We start from the raw sequence: 21,523 nt of genomic DNA on the forward strand, positions 1-21,523 counted from the left end.
AAAGTCCCCCATGATTACACAGTTCTTATTAGTTTTTAGTTCCCTAAAAACATTAAATAGTTCTCTGTCCGCATCCAGCCTAGATCCTGGCGGTCTATAGCACACCCCAAGCACTATCTCAGGGGAGGCTTTAGTAGTTCTTTTACCCAGTGTAATTATTGCCCATACAGACTCCGTCTTATCCATTCCATCACTTATTATTTCTTTACATTTTAGCTCATTATTGACATACAATGCCACTCCCCCACCTTTACCTTTTTTCTGGTCATTCCTAAAGAGCACATACCCTTCCATACCTGTACTCCAGTCATGACTACCGTTCCACCACGTTTCGGTTATTCCTACGATATCAGGTTTCATTTTTTGGACCAGGAGCTCCAATTCCTCCATTTTGTTACCTAGGCTTCTCGCATTGGTGTATAAACATCTTACTGTATGCTGTCTATCCTTTCTCCCATTAGTTATGCAATTTGGTACGGACCCCATACTGTCCATCTGCCCCCTCCTTCTTATGTCCAATTCCCTACCCCTACCTATATCTGTGCTTATCTCTTCACCCTCTTTTTCAGTGTTGGAATCTGGCGTGGAGATTAACTGGACATCTCCCAACCGTCTCCCCCAAATTCCTAGTTTAAAGCCCTTTTGATGAGATGAGCCAGCCTCCCTCCCAGAAGTCTATTTCCTTCCCTACTCAGGTGAATTCCATCCCGTGAGAACAGCTGTCTGTCCCCGAAAGCCTCCCTGTGGCCATACATCCCAAAGCCCTCTTTATAGCACCACTCCCTTAGCCAGCTATTTATCCTCACAATTCTGTCAGCCCTTTGCTGTCCTTCTCTAGGAACAGGCAGAATCCCACTGAAGATAATCTGAGCCTCGACTTCCTTAAGCGTCTTCCCCAGCCTGGCATAAACTCCCTTGATTCTCTCTAGCGAGAACCTAGCCGTGTCATTCGTTCCTACGTGAAGGATGATCAAGGGGTTCTTACCTGCTCCTTTTAGGATCCTTTTCAACCGCAGGTCCACATCTCTCCCTCAGCTTGCATAGCCTGCCCCCCAATATCAGTACAGCAGGTACCCCTAGGAATCCAACAGGTACAGTGGCAGTGATACAATACACCTGGAAGTCACTCCTGTGCAGAGGGCCAACAAAAGGCTTAATTCATCACTTATGACCCAGGCACATACATGGGTGCCTGGCCTTTCTGCACAGTGGTAACTTTCCGCCAATAGCGCTAGCCTGAGTAAAGGAGTCTGGAGGTGAATGTGGCGTTTTTAATGGCACCTGCTGTAAGCGTTACAGTTATGATCATTTTGTTCTCTGCTCTCATGCAGCATTACCAAGTTATACAGTTTTATGATAATCCTGACATTTCCCCCCTGCACAGCATAAAAGTCTCATTCATCTTCAAAAAAAATCTCATAATGTATTGAAGGTCTGCAGTTTAAATACCTTCTAAATATTGATGATATGGCCTACAATAATAAGATATATTGCTGGGAAGTTCATCTCAAACCCATTCTGCATAGTCTTCAGGGGAGTGTCAGACATAGCTCTGTGATTGTAATGGTGGATGTTTTCAAGTGAGGTAATTTAAGTTGATGGCTGTTCCAGCGTAAACCCCACACTCTGTGCTCTCTCATGGAGACTTTACATTTGTTCTCTTCATTCCCTGTTGTTTCCTTTAAAAGTCCTTTAGCTTCAAAGTACAGGTTTTCTCTTTGTGGAAGAACATAAAGGTGCTAATATTGTGTTGCATTTTCAGAAAGATTTCTGAATTGAGATCCTGAGAGACAAGCCTTCCACATGGCCAGAGATAGAAGCAGAAATCTGTTTGTTAGTATAACCTTACACGAATAACCATCTTGTTTAATTCCAAGTGGTTGTCACTTAACCAGTGGAGACCAAGACTTGCTACCTTTAGGGCACAAAGTAAGACTCATCTGTTTGCACAAGCTTTCTTCCAATAATGACAGTCACAGAATAGGCAATCTAACAGCAGCCACTGGAGTCCATGGACACTGAGCTAATCATGTGACCAGGATAATAATCTTTGGAACCCTGACTCAGGTCACACAGTATTTCCCAGCACTCCTCTGTTGCCTACACTTATAGAAACACAGGAATTGCTGTACTGGATCAGACCCATGGTCCATCTAGTCCAGGATCTGTCTCTGACAGTGGCCAGTACCAGCTGCTTCAGAGAAAGGTGTCAGAATCTAGCAGTAGGCAAATGTGAGATAATCTGCTTCTACATCAGGTCTCATCCTGGTGTCTACAAGTTAGAGATTTGCTTAAGACCTGAAGCATGAGATTTAACATCCCTTCCTATTTTTTTCTTATAATGAATTATGATAACTATGGCTATTCTTAATGTCCAATCCCTACATGGTTGCAGAAGGAATCTGCAATTTTCACAAATATGGAGCAAATTATGCCATCTGAATGTTTCATTCTGGAAAGGAGTCTGTGTCTTCTGGATTTACAAATTTCCCTGGAAGCAAAGGGCACTGCAGAGAAATCAGTAGGTGGAATCCTTTGTCTGATCAGAACTGAGTGCAGCAACCCAACTGCAACATCATCAATGCTCAATAGAGAAGAATTACAAGCCCCTTACTGGAAGGCACTGTGTTTTGCTTGCATACGCAGTCTGAATGAGCTCTCCCCTGACATCCAGTGGTGAGCTGTGGAAAAAGACTTCAGAAGCTGATCTCGTTTGCATGGACACACCTACCCTGCCTAGATGCTCAGCATGATGGGATTGCTTGCCCAAATGATCACTTGTGGCTGGTGTTGGATCCCCAGTCTCTTTGTTATTGGGGCAGGAGTAATAAAGAGTTGTATCCTTATTGTGTGAACTGAGGGCAGCAGAACTGTACCTGGCATACCCCAATGGAGGGACTCGCCCTCAACTCAACAGCACTCGCTAGGCAGGTGATGTGGGTTCCAAAACCAAATGATTTGAGAGAGGATGAGCATAGATATGTGTGTCTGGGCTTGTGTAAGGGTCTTAGATATGAGTTGATCCTTTCTCTCTGTTGGATCAGATGAACTGGAACCATAAACTCCCTGAACATTAAATCTCACCAAATGAGGGTCAATCCATCCTCATCATCATATCCACTCATTATACTACACACCTGAATATAGCCACTCTATGAACTTCATACCCTCATATCTCAATGCCTGTACGTTGACCCATCAACCTTTTACCCCCAATCAGGGATATTGCAGATTATGTATTCCTTATGCCACCGGATCTTAAACCAAACTTTGCATCCTTGATAATCTGTACGTTATTCCCTGATAACCAGAAACTTCTATGCTCAAACTCTGTTCACTTTTTTTTAAACATCATCTTAATAAAATTTTTAAATAGATAATTTAGACTTGATTGAGAATCTTGTTACATGCTGTAGAGCTGAAATCATTAATACTTAGGTCTAAGTATTAGACCTATTTTGAGACACTGTCTCTATTGCAAGAGATTATCCAGTGTGCACCAGCAGTGATGCTCTTCCACTAACAGCTGAAATCACTAAGAGCTGTGTTAAGTGCGTGGGGGCCCTGAAGACATCTTGGCAAGCTGGTAGAGAGATGTGGCAAGCAGCTACCAGAGTGGCTGGTGGAGAGGTGTGGCAAGTGGCTAGCAGAGAAGCTGGTGAAGAGGGCCAGAGCAGAGCCCTGCAGAGGCGTGGCAATCAGCTGTTGGGGCGATGAGCGAATGCCTAAGCAGTGCAGCGTGTAAGGTGCCTCCTTACCCCCCACCTGCCTTCCACACAGGGTGGGAGGTGAACTCTGTGGATGAACCTCTGAACTCTGGGGCTGCACTGGCCAAGAACAGCAACTGTGAGTGGGATGCAGAGAAGGGATGGGCACATTAAAGGGACTTTTGGGTTGCTGGACTTAAGATCCTGAGGGGAAAAGGACACTGCCCAACTTACTTGGGGATGGGGCTTTTGCTCATGGTTTGTGTTTATGAACCCTAGTTGCAGTGTTTTCCCAAATTAATGCTGAGATAATTCCCTCCTTTGATTAAAAGTTTTTGCTACACAGACTCTGTGCTTGTGAGAGGGGAAGTATTGCCTCTTAGAGGCGCCCAGGGGTTGGTGTGTAATTGTCCCAGCTCACTGGGTTGGGGCTCGAGCCGGTTTTGTGTTGTATTGTTGAAAAGGAACCCCTAGATACTGAACCTGGCCCTTGTTGCTGCTGGCTTCACCAGGCAGAAGGGTGCCACTTGAGCATCTTCAGTGGAAATTGAATGGAGGAAACTTTCCATGAAGAACATGTTGTATTTTAACCAGATGATAAGAGGGACAGAATTTTATTGTAAAAATTTGCACGAAAAAATTCTGCATTTTTCAACTAGTTGATGGCAGAATCAGGCTCCATCTCCCTAGATTTACTTGTAATGTCACTAATTATACAACCAGGACTGAATTTACTTTTTCTACAGCTGCCTCTCAATATGTACCCTCCTCCAGTTTTTCCATCTGCTATAAGACCAAAGGTCTTTTGCCGTAACTCTACTTTCGAGCCAGTGAGCCAACTGTGATGTTATTTGGATCATCAGCCATTCTATTATCTTGTTTCCTTATGGATTTTATTAACTTGAACATTTTGATCTTGCCTGTGTTCCACACAGGGACAAATTTTGCAGCCATGCACCCTATTGAATGCTATGAGGTTCATCCATTGCGTCCACTAAACTAATTAGTTGCAGTATCTTTGCAGAACAGAATTTGATATTAACTAATGCCTTTCATGTTAAAGGTGTCCAAAAGTAATTGAGAATAATTATCTAAAGACTGACTAGTGCGGATCCAACTATTTGTTATGAATAGAGAGTCTATTGAAGTTATTTATATGTAAAGTATTCATTGACTCATCCTTACACAACACACAGCATTAAGTATACATCCACCATGAACTTATCTAGTTCTTTTATGAACTGTTATAGTCTTGGCCTTCACAACATCCTCTGGCAAAGAGTTCCACAGGTTAACTGTGAGTTGTGTGAAGACATACTTCCTTTTGTTGGGTTTAAACCTGCTGCCTATTAGTTTCATTTGGTAACCCCCTAGGTTCTTGTGTTATGAGAAGGAGTAAGTAACAGTTCCTTATTTATTTTCTCCACACCAGTCATGATTTTATAGACCTCTATCATATCCCCCCTTAGTCATCTCTTTTCCTAGCTGAGACGTCTGTCTTTTTAATCTCTCCTCATACGGAAGTTGTTCCATACCCCTAATCATTTTTGTTGCCCGTTTCTGAACCTTTTCCAATTCTAATATATCTTTTTTGAGATGGGGTGACCACATCTGCACATAGTTGTGACGTTGTGACGTTTTATAAAACCATATAGACTGCACGTCACACCCTCCTCCTGAACTTACTGCCAGAGACTTGGACACTGACCATGGCGGAGGCAGTATACCTAAAATTCGTTTTTGGGCTCCCCTATGGGGCAGACACTCTTGTGTCTCCCAAAAGGGAAAGAGACCCTGATCCAGCTGTAGGCAAATAGCTACCAGCTATGAGAGACCTTTCGCTGGCCAGCAATGATGGGTTGGATCACAGAAACCCCCTTGGGAGCTGCCACCCAATGTACCAAGACTACCCCTGTTCCTGTTTTCCCTGCCAGCTCAGGACTCCAGCACCCTGTCTTGCTGAGCCAGACACTCCCGCCTGCTCCAACACAGACCCAGGGTCTGAATCACTTGCCCCAAAGCTGCAAGTTTACCTGAAAACAGCTCACAGAAGTGTGCTTGTCTTTAGCACTCAGATGCTCAACTCCCAATGGGGTCTAAACCCAAATAAATCCGTTTTACCCTGCATAAAGCTTATGCAGAGTAAACTCATAAATTGTTCGCCCTCTATAACACTGAGAGAGAGATATGCACAGTTGTTTGCTCCCCCAGGTATTAATACATACTCTGAGTAAATTACTAAATAAAAAGTGATTTTATTAAATACAGAAAATAGGATTTAAGTGGTTCCAAGTGGTAACAGACAGAACAAAGTAAGTCACCAAGCAAAATAAAATAAAATGCACAAATCTATGCCTAATCAAACTGAATACAGATAATCTCACCCTCAAAGATGCTTCAGTAAGATTTTTCTCAGACTGGACACCTTCCAGGCCTGTGCACAATTCTTTCCCCTGGTACAGCTCTTGTTCCAGCTTAGGTGTTAGCTAGGGGATTCTTCATGATGGCTCCTCTCTCCCTCTGTTCTCTTCCACCCCTTTATATATCTTTTGCATAAGGCGGGAACCCTTTGTCCCTCTGGGTTTTCACCCCCCCCTCACTGGAAAAGCACCAGGTTAAAGACGGATTCCAGTTCAGGTGACATGATCACATGTCACTGCAAGACTTCATTACCCACTTGCCAGCAAACACATATACAGGAAGACTCACAGGTAAACACAGCCATCTGCAGATAATGGGAGTCATCAAGATTTCAAACCACCATTAATGGCCCACAATTTGCATAATTACAATAAGCCCTCAGAGTTATATTTCATATTTCTAGTTTCAGATACAAGAGTGGTACATTTATACAAATAGGATGATCACACTCAGTAGATTATAAGCTTTGTAATGATACCTTACAAGAGACCTTTTGCATGAAGCATATTCCAGTTACATTATATTCACTTATCATATTTTTATAAAACCATATAGACTGCACAATGTCACAATAGTATTTAAGATGTGGGCGTACCATGGATTTATATAGAGGCAATATATTTTCTGTCTTAACATCTCTCTCTCTCTTAATGATTCCTAACATTCTGTTAGCCTTTTTGACTGCCGCTGCACATTGAGTGGATGTTTTCAGAGAACTATCCACAATGATTCCAAGATCTCTTTTTCTTGAGTAGTGACAGCTAATTTAGACTCCATCAGTTTATATGTATAGTTGGGATTATGTTTTCCAATGTGCATTACTTTGCATTTATCTACGTTGAATTTTGTCTGCCATTTTGTTGCCCAGTCCCTCAGTTTTGAGATCCCTTTGCAGTCTGCTTCGGACTTAACTATCTTGAGTAGTTTTGTATCATCTGCAATTTTTGCCACCTCACTGTTTACCCCTTTTTCCAAATCATTTATGAATATGTTGAATAGGACTGGTCCCAGTACAGACCTCTGGGGGACACCACTATTTACCTCTCTCCATTCTGAAAATGGTCCATTTATTCCTACCCTTTGTTTCCTATCTTTTAACCGGTTACCAGTCCATGAGAAGACCTTCCCTCTTATCCCAAGACTGCTTACTTTTCTTAAGAGGCTTTGGTGAAGGACCTTGTCAAAGGCTTTCTGAAAATCTAAATACGTTATATCCACTGGATCCCCCTTGTCCACATGCTTGTTGACCCCCCTCAAAGAATTCTAGTAGATTGGTGAGGCATGATTTCCCTTTACAAAAATTATGTTGACTCTTCCCCCAATAAATTATGTTCATATATGTGTCTGACAATTCTGTTCTTTATTATAGTTTCAACTAGTGTGCCCAGTACTGAAGTCAGGCTTACTGGCCTGTAATTGCCAGGATCACCTCTGGAGCCCTTTTTAAAAACTGGCGTCACATTAACTATCCTCCAGTCATCTGCTACCAAAGCTGATTTAAATGATAGGTTACATACCACAGTTAGTAGTTCTGCAATTTCACATGCGAGTTCCTTCAGAACTCTGGTCCTGGTAATTTATTACTGTTTAGTTTATCAATTTGTTCCAAAACCTCCTCTAATGACACCTTAATCTGGGACACTTCCTCAGATTTGTCACTAAAAAGAATGGCTCAGTTTGGGAATCTCCCTCACATCCTCAGCCATGAAATCTGATGCAAAGAATTCCATTTCTCCGCAGTGGCCTTATCATCCTTGAATGCTCCTTTTGCATCTCAATCGTCCAGAGGCCCCACTGGTTGTTTAGCAGCGTTCCTGATGTACTTAAACTTTTTTGTTATTTTTTGAGTCTTTGGCTAACTGTACTTCAAATTCTTTTTTGGCCTTCCTAATTATATTTTTACACTTCATTTCCAGAGTTTATGCCCCTTTCTATTAGGGATGTAAATAGCGGGTAAAAAAAGTAATCGTTTAACCTACTGAAATTCAATCAGTTAAATGGTTAATGGGGAACAAGGGATGCGGAGATAGTATTTGTTCATAAAAACAAATTGGGCAGTTGGAATCAATGAGTTAAGGATAGCCGAATTATTTTGTAATACTGGGATGCTTAAAACAGAATTTTTTTGTTAGTAGTAGCTCATCTTTGGAGAACCTGAGATAACATCTTGCAGAAATCCAGAAGATGTTCAATTCTTCTACCCTGTCTCTTTGCTCCTTTGAGGAAAGAAAAGTTAGTTAGCCAGACACAATTTTTTGTATAACACCAGGTGCATACTCTCTGCTTTTGGAAGTAAAAACTCTTACCAGAAGCAGCTCATACACGCAAAAATACCATGAACAGAAAGTCAACATGGCATGTTCTAATAGAAAATGAAACTTGACCTTTTGTGAAACAGTTTCTAAGCTTCTGTTAAGACTATATATATAATTCAAAGAATATTAGCTAGAATAAATTTAGAGTTGAAATCTGTTCTGAGCAGGCTCATTCTCAGATGCAGTCCTTGCCCCACATTCACTTTGTCTAAAATATGTTCTGTTTTTGAACGTTTACTATTATTGCCTGATTTACTGAATGGTGAAGCACTGCTGTGAAGAACAGAGCTGTGGCAATCCCTACGCAGCAAAGCACTTAAGCACGTGCTTGCTTTAAGCAGAAAGTAGTCATAAGAACATAATGGTCATACTGGGTCAGACCAAAGGTCCATCTAGCCCAGTATCCTGTCTTCTGACAGTGGCCAATGCCAGGTGTCCCAGAGGGAATGAATGGAACAGGTAATTATCAAGTGATCCATCCCATTGCCAATTCCCAGCTTCTGGCAAACAGAGGCTAGGGATACCATCCTTGCCCATCCTGGCTAAGAGTCATTCTTGGCCTTCACAATATCCTCTGGCAAAGAGTTCCACAGGTTAACTGTGTGTTGTGTGAAGACATACTTCCTTTTGTTGCTTTTAAACCTGCTGCCTACTAGTTTCATTTGGTGACCCCTAGTTCTTGTGTTGAGTAAATAACACTTCCTTATTTACTTTCTCCACACCAGTCATGATTTTATAGACCTCTCTCATATCTCCTCTTAGTCATCTCTTTTCCAACCTGAGACATCCCAACCTTTTTAATCTCTCCTCATATGGAAGGTGTTCCATACCCCTAATCATTTTTGTTGCCCATTTCTGAACCTTATCCAATTTTAATATATCTTTTTTGAGATGGGGCAACCACATCTGCACACAATATTCAAGATGTGGGCGTACCATGGATTTATATAGAGGAAATATATTTTCTGTCTTATTATCTATCCCTTTCTTAATGATTCCCAACATTGTTAGCTTTTTTGACTGCCCTGGACATTGAGTGGATGTTTTCAGAAAACTATTCACAATGACTCCAAGATCTCTTTCTTGAGTGGTACCAGCTAATTTAGACCCCATCATTTTATATGTATAGTCAAGATTATGTGTTCCAATGTGCATTACTTTGCATTTATCAACATTGAATTTCGTCTGCCATTTTGTTGACCTGTCACCCAGTTTTGTGAGGTCCCTTTGTAGCTCTTTGCAGTCTGCTTTGGACTTAAATATCTTGAGTAGTTTTGTATCATCACATTAAGACTTATTCTCCTCTCACTACAATATAGGTAAAGCAACTAGACCAGATTCTCCTCTCCCTTATACTGGCGTAATGACTTCAGAAGAGTTGCACCTGATTTATATTGGTGTTAGAGGAGAATTAGACAACTCCTCTCTATAAATTTTTCTATACCAAAGAGACATAGCAATGCTTTAATGTGTATCTTTGTATTATTAAATATATACACGATCTAAGACCACTTCAGATATGATTCTTGCCCTAATGATCTTATAATCAAAGATGAGAAGAGATCTCACTGGGAGACGCAGAGGATGGTAAGTTAAAGTTCTGTATTTTTTTTAAATACAGGGAATCAAGATGTTATTTGTAGAAATTAGCTCTTTTGGGACTGACTGTATGGTGTACGTGTGCACAGCTAGATAAAACAAAGGGTACTAACAGACACTGGCACTTGTCTATTAGAATTACTCTGTAGCTGTATATGGAATAGTGTGATAGTCACATCAGATACCCGTCAAGATGCTTCATATCACCAGTTTGGCCAGGGACTCACCGGCTTCCAAGTGGCAAACTACCTGCGTGAGGGACTCAGTAATGCTAAGAGTGCTTATTTTGATAAGTGACCTGCGGTAACAATGATACAACTATTAATAGATTCCACTGGTTTCAGAGAACAAGGTCACTGACTGGAACTATGTGGAAAAAGGTGCAAGATGCAGAACTCTTTGGGGAGCAATCTAATTTGGGACATTTTGGGGCAGCAATCTCTCCACCGTTATTCTTTGCTATCAGTATCAATCCTGATTCTTTGAACTCTATTTTGCCCAAAGTGGAAACAGCTCACCACAGCAATGTGTAGACTCCACTTTCATTACTTCCTTAGACATGGCCTGTGGGTAACTTCTTTCTCTTTGAATCCCACTCATTTATTTTACAGATTTGACTGTATCTCTGTGTGAAACCCCCTTTTTAAAACTATTTTAAAGTGAAACTTTTCATATGTTTGTGAAGTATCTGAACATAGAATATACGTATTTCTGTGGCACTAATACATAAAAATCAGACAGTTAAGGATCCTAGGTTGTATTCTTGCTCTTCACTCAAAATTTTGCTATGACCAAGACACTTAACTTCAGTCTATCCATCTATTAAGCATATATGGTAACATTTACCAACCATCCAGGGTTGCTAAGACACAATTTGGCTGTTGAACCCAGATCCTTGAATGAAAAACTCACAAAGTAGGGCTATTATCTAGCTAGTGCAGTGAGGCACCTACACTATTTAAAAATCAAACTACAATAGATGTCATTTAACACTTAAAAAAAAGAGACTCCTCCAAACCAATTTTTTCAATTAACTGAATTCTAAACCATTTAGTAATACCTCCCAGCTAATATGTATGTATAACAAGGTGTCTGTTCCTACATTTTGTTTACTGTGATTTGTGTTAATTTGCAAAACATCCGTGCAACACTGGGCTTTTTTTTTTTTTTTTTTAAAGGATTGTCTATCAATAGCAGAGTGAGCCTAAAAGAAAGTTTGGTATATATTCTAACTAATTATCAAAAATCTTAAAATGCAAACAGAATAAAACTTTATTTGTTAAAATTTCAACCTTATCCAAACAGTTTTCTAAAAGAGTCTTTGAAGGAAAAAGTAACCCTCTAAAACAAGTTGGAAATTAAATGGCAATGATATGCTTACAGAATAATCAGCTGTACAGTGTATCTATATCAACAACATTTCTATCATATACCCCTACATTTTCAAATGTTACTCAGGAGTATGCTCCAAGTCTCCTATTGGGGCTAACTGAAGTAAAGTACCTTAATCCCTTATACTGCTCAGGATGCTCTGTTCTCTTCATTCAGAGAATAGATATTTCTCTTTAAGTCTAAAACTAGATGTTTTCCTTCAAATACAAGACTGAGTTTGAGCTACACTATGCTGGCAGCCATGAGACCATATCCAGATTTGGCCATGTTAGTATTTCTTAAAGTTGTCTTCGTGATTTATTATTATTATTCTCCTCACAAATAGAAAAGCTTGTCAGCTAGTTCCAGGCTTGGCTCTCTGTGAATGCTCTGACCCACCAGGAAGGTCAGCTTGTGGGCATACTGACAGGGCGCTGGCACTCTGATTAGACCCTATGAAACAAACATCAGATGAAAGTAAGATTGACATTCCCAGCCTGTATTGCTGCTTTCTGCTGAGAAAAGCAAACTATTTTTAAGATCCCAAGTGCCATTTCCATACATAATATAATCCCAGAATTCCTTTCCCAGCCAATGGTAGGCAAGAATTGCCCAATTTTGTACTGATGAAATTTAGCCGATAGAGGGCACTCCTGCACAATGAAAACACCATCCCCTTTATTCAAAGGATATACCTACTGGAGAGGTAGGCCACTTCCCCCCCCCCCCTTTTTTTTTTTTTAGACTGCATCTGCATTCGATTTCTCAAATGCCTGCTGAAGGGAAGGATTCACACCTTCAGCTCTCCTCTTCCCACTCCCTCATCCAGACCCTCCCCAGATTTCTGCTTGGCCTGCTTGGGGGGGGGGGGCAGGGGGAGGAGGAGGAAGAAGGGCTCTGTCCTTCTCCTGCTGCACCTGCCCCCTGGCATGTTCAGCCCGTCCCTGGCAGCTGGGCCTGGACAGGGAGCAGAGTGGGTGGGGCGGGCCGCTGCCCCAGCCAGGCTCTCTCTCAGGCAGCTGCGTGCCACACAGAATCAGTAACCCAGAGCGGCCAGCTTCAGTCGCATGAGAAGTGGCTCCATACCACTCCCCGTCTGGGCCCGGCTGTCAGTGAGAGCGGTCTAACATGGGACAGGGGGCACACAGCAGGAGAAGGACAGTGCCCTCCCCGCAGGTAACTGGTGGGGTGGGGAGAGCGCGGCAGCCCCAAGCTGGGCGCAGTACAAAAGGGTTGCTGGGTAGAAGAGACATATGGGGCAGTCGCATGTCTTCCCCTTTACATTGTGCCCCCTACCCCAGCATCTGGAGGCACAAGTCATCTATGCCTCCCACCATAACAGCAGCAGGGTGGCTACGATTGGGAGTTGCAGTCCTACCCTTTTTATAACACCAGTAGTGTAATAACTGCATTGAATAATCAAATGTGAAACTATGTGTGATTTAAAACCAGCTGGAAAAATTACACTACTTTTAATGAAGATTGTATGTGACTATTTACTCACTGGACAGTTGTAGTACAGGTGGCACATCTTGTACGTGAGGCGCTGCATGTGATCTGGTTTTAATCCACTGTTATCATACACAACATTATAGTATGTGGGATTGACAGTTCCCTGACGTGCTAGTTGGCTGATTAGGTAAAAGTCATACCTAAAGAATTTTGGGGGGGGAAAAATAGCATTAGCTTATGTGCACTTGACAGTTTACCCTCACTGATATTGCCTATTAGTTCAAATAAAAGGTGGTTCTTTATCATTTAAGGGCCTGTGATCTCACTTTTGCTGCTGTAAATCAGGAGTAACTCTACTGAAGTTAGTGGATTTACTATGCTGCAATCAGATTAAGGTTCTCTGGGCTAGATTCATATTTCCACTAAGGCCCCTTTACAGCAGTCTTGCAATGTAAAGGGGCCTTAGTGTAAATGAGAATCTGATCCTCCTCTGTTTATATTCTAGACAAGGCCAGGGCCCTGTCTACACTACAGAGTTTTACCGACAAAAGGCAGCTTTTGTCTACTAAAAAGTGGAGGCATAACCACTATAATGCGACTTTTGGTGGCAAATATGCCTTGTTTTGTCGACAAAATAAAACCATCCCGATGAGAGAGACAAGGCTTTTTGCGCAAAAGTTTTGTTGACAAAGTGCCACTGTAGACACCGCATTTGATTTTTATTGCTTTAATTGGTCTCCAGGAGGTATCCCACAATGTCCATCCTGACTGCTCTGGTCAGCAGTTTGAAATCTGCTGCCCTCCAGCCAGGTAAACAACCACCCCCCGCCCCTCCCCTTTAAAGCCTGGGCATTTTTGAAATTCCATTTCCTGTTTGCTCGATGTGGAGAGGTCTCATTGCATCTTCCCAGGTGACCATGGCAACCCCACGCGTCAAACGCTCTCCTGCTGGACTACTAAGGAGCAGTGTTCCCTATAATTTTTTACATCCATGTATAACACATCACCTTCATATTGGTGCACATAAAATTCATTTGGTGGGGGTGGGGCCGAGGGGTTCAGAGGGGGCTCAGGGCTGGGGCAGAGGGTTGGGGTGGGGGTGTGTGAGGGCGTGGGCTCTAGGGTGGGGCCAGGGATGAGGGCTCGGGGTACGGGAGGGGGCTCAGGGCTGGGGCAGAGGGTTGGGGTGTGGGGGCATGAGGGCTCAGGGCTGGGGGTAGGGTGCAGGCTCTGGGGATGAGGGGTGCAGGAGGGGGCTCAGGGCTGGGGTTAGGGTGCGGGGAGGATGAAGGTTACAGCTAGGGGGTGAAGGCTCTGGGGATGAGGGGTTCAGAGTGTGGGAGGGGGCTCAGAGCTGGGACAGAGGGCTGGAGTGTGGGCTCTGGGGTGGGGCCAGGGCTGAGGGGTTTGAGGTGCAGGCTCCCCCCAGCCCTCTCTCGCCGCAGCAGCTTGGGACCAAGGGAGGGGCGCCTCTTGCCAGCCGTGGCAGCTCCGGTGGGGCTGGCCCGGGGCTCCTCTCCCCCGTAACTCTGACTGGCCTGGGCTGGGCCAAGGGAGGTTCTCCTCTCCCCACACCGCAGCAGGTCTGTGCTGGGGCCAGTGGAGAGGGACGCCTCTCTCCGCCGCAGCAGGCTTGTGCTGGGACCCGGGGGGAGAGGCACCCCTCCTCTCCCCGCTGCTGCAGGTCCATGCTGGGGCCGGCAGGGAGGGGCGCCTCTCCCTGCTGTGACAAGTCCGTGCTGGGACTCAGGAGGAGAGGTGCCCTTCCTCTCCCTGCTGCTGCAGGTCCACGCTGGGGCCGGTGGGGGGAGAGGCGCCTCTCCCTGCCACCACAGGTCCACGCTGGGGGAGAAGCATCTCTCCCCGCTGCAGCCCCAAGCCCTTGGGCGGGGCTTAATAGGCAGCTGTGCAGCCACACAGCTAAGAGGGAACTTAGCTGAGGAGCTGCTGGATCTGCTCAGTATTTGGGGAGAGGAGGCTGTACAGTCCCAGCTGCACTTCAGCCATAGGAATTTCGATACCTATGGGTAGATTTCTTGAGGCTTGTACGAAAAGGGGTATGACCGGGACATGGTGCAGTGCAGAGCAAAGACAAGAGAGCTGAGGCAGGCGAACCAGAAGGTGAGGGAGGCAAACCGTCGCTCTAGTGCTGCACCCAAGACCTGTTGGTTCCATAAGGAGCTGAACACTATCCTCAGAGGCGACCCCACCGCCAAGAGCTCCATGGATACTTGGGTGGGCCTGGAGCTGACAGAAGGACTTAACCTGGAGGACGAAGTCGTTGATGAAGAGGTGGAGATAGACTATGATTTGGAGCCCATGGTGGGGTTGCCCAGTGGGGCAGGCAGCCAGGAACTGTTCACCACTCTGGAGGTGTCTAGCCAGTCTCAGCAGTTGCTCTGCAGCAAGCAAGAAGCAGGAGAGCACACGCCTGCTAAGCGGCTGTGCTTTGTGTAGTTGAAATTATAGCGACTAAGGATCACTTGCTAGTTTGCAATGCGAAGCTGAGCCCTCCAGTAGAATAAACCTTTCTACCGAAGAGGTCCAGCTTCTTCACACCCTTACCTTTGGGTGTTGGACCTTGCTGCCCCTGCTTCTCCCATTCATTTGCAGCCGCTATCACCATTGACCCAGGCTGAGTGGGGGTAAAGAGGTATTTGTACCCCTTTGATGGCACAAAGTATTTTCTCTCTATCCCTTTAGTCGTGGGAAGTAGAGAGGCGGGCGTCAGCCACAATGTCATGGTAGTGGTCTGAACGGTCTTTATGAGCAGCAAGTCACCCTCGAAGGGCCCTTGTGTCAAAATGTCCACCATAGGGTTCGTTGCCTCAGTCACCTCCTCCACCTGGAGTCCCAGATTCTGGGCCACTCTCCTCAACAGCTCCTGGTGAGCCCTGCTGTCCACTGGAGTTGGTGTCACCAATGTCCCTGCCACCACTTCATCAGGGGTGAAGATGACGCCCGGGCTGGTACAGGGCCCTTCTGTCCCTCCAGCTTGCAGGGTCCGGCCTGTGCTGGTTCCTCAGTTTTGGTGCCAGGCTCGGCACCAGCCCTGATCTCGGTACTGGCCTCAGTGCTGTGCTCCTGTGTAGAACACTTACCCCTATCCCCCAGCCAACACTCACCATGCTTGGGGTGTTTGCCAAGACGTGTGCTTGCCAATGGTCAGTGAGAAAGTGATTGTTGTTACCGGAGGTGCATTTTACTGAAATGTTTCAATGCTGTGTGTGAACTTAACAATCACACTTCTGTATATTGTTTCTTATGCTTCTACAGATGTGGCTTCAGGGGCACCCTCTACACTCTCACAGAGCATGTCGGCCAGATGATAAAGCACACAAGACAGAGCAAAGACGACATGTTCGGGGAGATACTGCAATTCAGAGAAAAGGGAATGCCAGGAATGGAGGGAAGCCAAAAGGCAGGACAGAAAATAAAATCAGAAGTTAGTTAAGGACGTTACTGTGCAGATGATTAAAGTCATGGAGGAGCAAACGCAGATGCGGAAGTCCTTAATAATGCTGCATACTGAGCAGATGCGTGCCCACCCTCCCCTGCAGCACATTCAAAACTCTTTTCCATGTCCCCCAACTCCACTCTCACATTCCTTTCCACTTTCCGAGACTTCTCTGTTTCCCATTCACTCCACCCCCTCGGGCAACTTTCAGAATGATAGCTAGACCTATGCACAGCTCTGAAAGTCTGCCCTTCCCTGGTACCTTCTTTCCCACCAAGTGTGTGTGTGTGTTGTTTTTTGTGCAATAAAAGCATAGTTTTTGAACGATAAGTAATCTTTGTGTCCTACAAATTGAGATAGCAGGCACTACCAAGACATACACAGGCAGTTTAATCATTTGCTTACTGGAATTTAAGGCCCCAAAATTCACAATTGCTTCCTAGGAAAACTAGATGTAATGTAACACTGCTGTACCGAGCACAGGGATATACATTACTGGTTCTAATTTTCAAAGTGTTGCCTCAAAGCCCCCCTGATTCGAACTGCCCCCCCCCACCCCGTGCCCCCGATAGCCCTGGTATCTGGCTGCTCAAAATCAGCAGCCAGGCAGTCTGCCTCAGCACTCCACCCCTGAGCAAACCTTTCACCCTTAGCTTCCCAAATATTACACAACATACAACACGTAGCTGTGACCATGGGATTATTATCCTCATTGAGGTCTAACCTGCCACAAAGGCATCGCCAGCGCGCCTTTAATCTGCCAAAGGCACATTCCATGGTCATCCGGCACCTACTCAGCCTGTTGTTGAACTGCTCCTTACTGCTATCCAGGTTTCCTGTGTAAGGTTTCATGAGCCATGGCTGTAAGAGGTACGCCGGGTCTCCCAGGATCACTATGAGCATTTTAACATCCCCCACTGTAATCTTCTGGTCCGGAAAGAAAGTCCCCACTTGCAGCTTTCTGTACAGGCTGGTGTTCCTGAAGATGCATGAAGTGGGTTCAGGGTACAGAAATGTACAAGGCATGCTGTGTTTGTGTGCTCGACATTTCCCTGTGCAGCTAATCAGTATGGCAGAAAAAACAGTTACCTACCTTTTTGTAACTGTTGTTCTTCAAGATGTGTTGCTCATGTCCAATCCAAGCAGGTGTGTGCGTGCCACGGACACAGCTGCTGGAAGGTTTTTCCCCTAGCGGCACCCGTCGGGTTGGTCCAAGCACCCCCTGGAATCGCACCTTCATGGCGCCACAAATAGGACCCTGCCGACCCGCTACCTCTTCAGTTCCTTCTTGCCGTCTGGCTCCGACAGAAGGGTAGGCGGGTGGGTCTTGGAATGGACATGCACCTTCCCGGACCACTCCGCGTTTATGTCAGTGAAACACCCACAGTGATCCACAAGCGCCTGCAACACCATGGAGAAGTACCCCTTCCTATTAATGTACTCTGTTGCAAGGTGGTCTGGTGCCAAAATTGGCACGTGTGCCATCTATCGCCCCTCCACAGTTAGGGAAATCCATTTCTGCAAAGCTGTCCACTATTTCACACACATTTCCCCGAGTCAGGGTCCTTCATAGCAGGATGCAATTAATGGCCCTGCACACTTGCGTTAACGCAGCCCCAACGGTCGACTTTCTGACTCCAAACTGATTCACGACTGACCGGTAGCAGTCTGGAGTCACCAGCTTCCACACTGCAATCGCCACATGCTTCTCTACCAATAGGGCAAATCTGGGTCCGATGTCCTAGTGCCACTGTGCTGGGGTGAGCTCCGCACACAGTTCCAAGAAGGTGGCTTTCTGCATCCGAAAGTTCTGTAGCCACTGTTCATCATCCCAGACCGGCATGACAATATGATCCCACCACTCCCTGCTTGTTTCCCGAGCCCAAAAATGATGGTCCTCCATGTGCAGCTGTTCCATGAATGCCAACAGAAATCTAAGTTGCTCCTAGCCACATCACACAGCAGGTGAGGCAACTGGGAGTCCTGTTCCATTAGGAACTTCATGATTAACTGCACTGCCATCCGCGATGTCTTAATGACAGTTATCAGAGCATAGGAGAGCAGTGCGGGATCCAACCCTTCACACACCGATGCTGGGGTGCACAGCGAACAAGGGCTGTTGAAAAATGCCATGAAAGAAAGCTGGAAGCCCATGGAATGCTGGGATGGAAAACAATGCATCATGGGATGTTGAGCCCAGTCCCAAGATGCGCTGCGATCCACTCCACCTTCCCACAAGACTTAGTGGCAGAAGGTGTCGAGCTGAACTGTGGCATAGATACCCACAATGCACTGCTCACACTGTCAATGCTAGTGCCTGACGACAGATGGAGAGTAGTGTGAACATGCAATACCGATTTTTATTATCGCGCTTTTTGAGTGTCGACATAACTTTTGTCGACAAAACTCTGTAGTGTAGACAAGGCCGAGCTTAAAATCTTGGCTGAAATGGGTTTGAAAAGGACATCAAAATGCAGACCTTTTTCCTTGTTAGGTTTCTGAATCTGTCATCTCTGTATCAATGTCTATTAATGTAGCATCTTTGGCTAGTTACATTAATATTAATACCTATAACCAGCATAACAGAGAAAATAAACTTTAGGATTCTCATATGGGTCTGATTCGCCCATGCATTACTCTAGCTTCATGCCAATGAAATCAATGGAATTACATCAACATAAACCTGGAGTAATGCACGGGCAAATCGGACTCCCATGAGAATCTTAAAGTTGTATTTTCTCTGTGTTTTGTTGTTGTTGAGGATTTATCTTTTAAAATACAATGTAAAGATGAATGGATTATATTGATACGTACATTTTGTATACTATAACTGTCATTTTTAAAAATTAATGCAGTTTATGTACTTTTTCAATTTGGTTAGTGTAATTCAGTGCAGAACACTGTATATTTCACTTTTAATAGAAGTTTCAAAATCAGAATTTTTGTACAGGGATTAAACGTAAAATGAATTGTGTTTGCTGAAGAAATTCTTCAAGCATATCTGAAAACAGATATATTTGCTCCTTCAAACAAATTATACTGTATGGTTGTTGATTTAGGAGAGCTGAAAAAATTTCAGGGTGCCTTTCTAACCTGAAGTTTTAGAAGATTCCTGCTTAATAACATTATACTCCCTTAATCTGATATTCAAATTGTACTCTATGAAGGAGACAGCAGGTTCTTTCGGTTTGACGCAAGTATACTTGCCATTCAGGACGAGTAGCCTCTGTGTCAACAATAGTGCCAACAGGTGGGTTTTGCAGACTTCTGTTTGCCTCTGTGAAGAATCGAGGAATGCATTTCTTCCTGACCACAATCACTGACACTTTGGGACTTGAAACAAAGAACAAATACAAAGTAGCTATAATAAATGATTTCATATTACCTCTTTCCTAGTTATAAAAGGACTAAGAATAGAAACAGGCAGATGGCTTGAATTATGTTGCTATATCTCATTCAGAATGTTCTACTTGTCTTTTTATAAAGCATATAAACAATGGGTTATATTTGAGACCTGAAAGAACACATCAAGTTACATGATAGTGTCTGTAAGTCCTCAGTCTCTTTGGAAATCAGCAATGTCAGCCAGAATTTTATGTTTTCAGATATATTCTATAGGAAATGACATAATAGATACAAGTGCATTGAATTTGCTTTGATTTCTCCAACATGGAAGGGGGGGGGGGGAGAGAAGAAATTCTAGTTACCTGTAATTAGTAGTTAATTCTGTGAGGACACTAAGTAATTGGGGGACCTCATAATCCACCACCATCTTCAACTGGCCATCTGCAACACCATCACGGTATACTATGATGCGCGCAGGCAACTCACAATTACACTTGTGCCACTTGCTGATAGCGCCTATATTACATACCGCATCAGTAAGGAGAGAGTGATCAGGGTTTATTTCTTTTCAACCTAATTTAATATTAATATTCTTGTTTTCTTTTGTAACAATATGCAATCATTTTGTTTTGATTTTCATAGAATATTGTGTCATAAAAATAGTACTAGCCCTGGCTCTAGAGGTAATAAATCTCCTCTCTGCTAAAATGTGTACTGTACTGTATGTGCTATTAATAGTAACAGCAAGTTCTCTGATGCATTTTTCTTTCACTTGAATATTTTTAATGCATTAATATACAACATATTATTTTATGAAACTTATAGTACAAATTCATTCCTGGTGTTAATGACTCAAATAAATTGATTATATCTTTTTATTGTGATTTCCTGTATTTTATATACAGTTGGCTCCATCAAATGTTCATGATTTACCAAAAGCTAAACACAGTTTTTATCTATTCCAAGTACCAAAGAAAACTACACATGCTTGTATTTAAGATTCTGTAAATACAAACTACCTAATGCAGAACACTATATATTTCTGTGTATATAATAAACATATACTACAAACACACATCCATCTTAGATCTATTTAAAACTGGGTACAATTTATAATTAGGGCTGTCAATTAATTGCAGTTAACTACGCGATTAACGCAAAAAATGAATCATGATTAATCAGTTTTAATTGCACTGTTAAACAATACCAATTGAAATGTATTAAATATTTTGGATGTTTTATACATTTTCAAATATATTGATTTCAATTACAATACAGACTACAAAGTCTGCAGTGCTCATTTTATATTATTATTTTTTATTACAAACATTTGCACTGTAAAAAAGATAAACAAAAGCATAGATGCCGACTCCATGGGTGCTCCGGGGCTGGAGTACCCATGGGGAAAATATTGTGGGTTCTTAGGACCCACCGGTAGTCCCCCTATCAGCTCCTCCCCATCCCCCAGTGCCTCCTGCCCGCTGGTGGGTGCCGTGGATCAGCACCTCCCCCTCCCTCCCCGCGCCTCCTGCCCGCTGTTTCGTGGCATGCAGGAGGCTAGGGAGGTGCGGGGGGGGGAGGAGGGAGTAGCAAGGACATGGCACGCTCGGGGGAAGGAAGAGGCAGAGCGGGGGCAGGAAGAGGTGGGGCAGGGATGGGGCCTTGGGGGAAGAGGTGGAGTGGGGGCGGGGACTTGAGCAGAGCCAGGAGTCAAGCATCCCCCAGCACTTTGGAAAGTCGATGCCTGTGAACAAAAGAAATAGTATTTTTCAATTCACCTCATACAAGTACTGTAGTGCAATCTCTTTATCGTGGAAGTACAACTTACAAATGTAGATTTTTTTTGTTATTTAACT

General features: G+C 44.0%; 1 protein-coding gene across 1 annotated transcript in view; it reads right to left on the minus strand.

The window, feature by feature from the left end:
* Positions 1 to 11,749: 11,749 nt before the first annotated feature.
* The window catches only part of PIWIL4 (piwi like RNA-mediated gene silencing 4), a 56,762-nt gene continuing 46,988 nt past the window's right edge, over positions 11,750 to 21,523 (minus strand). Inside the window, exons 17-20 of the mRNA XM_065415879.1 lie at positions 20,030 to 20,183; positions 19,530 to 19,655; positions 12,918 to 13,065; positions 11,750 to 11,866 (exon numbers count right to left, since the gene is read on the minus strand). Coding sequence (XP_065271951.1) covers positions 11,750 to 11,866; positions 12,918 to 13,065; positions 19,530 to 19,655; positions 20,030 to 20,183 — 545 coding nt within the window. The remainder of the gene's footprint in view (positions 11,867 to 12,917; positions 13,066 to 19,529; positions 19,656 to 20,029; positions 20,184 to 21,523) is intronic.

This window comes from Emys orbicularis, chromosome 1 (assembly GCF_028017835.1).
Source record: "Emys orbicularis isolate rEmyOrb1 chromosome 1, rEmyOrb1.hap1, whole genome shotgun sequence".
In the NCBI taxonomy this organism is placed as follows: Eukaryota; Metazoa; Chordata; order Testudines; family Emydidae; genus Emys; species Emys orbicularis.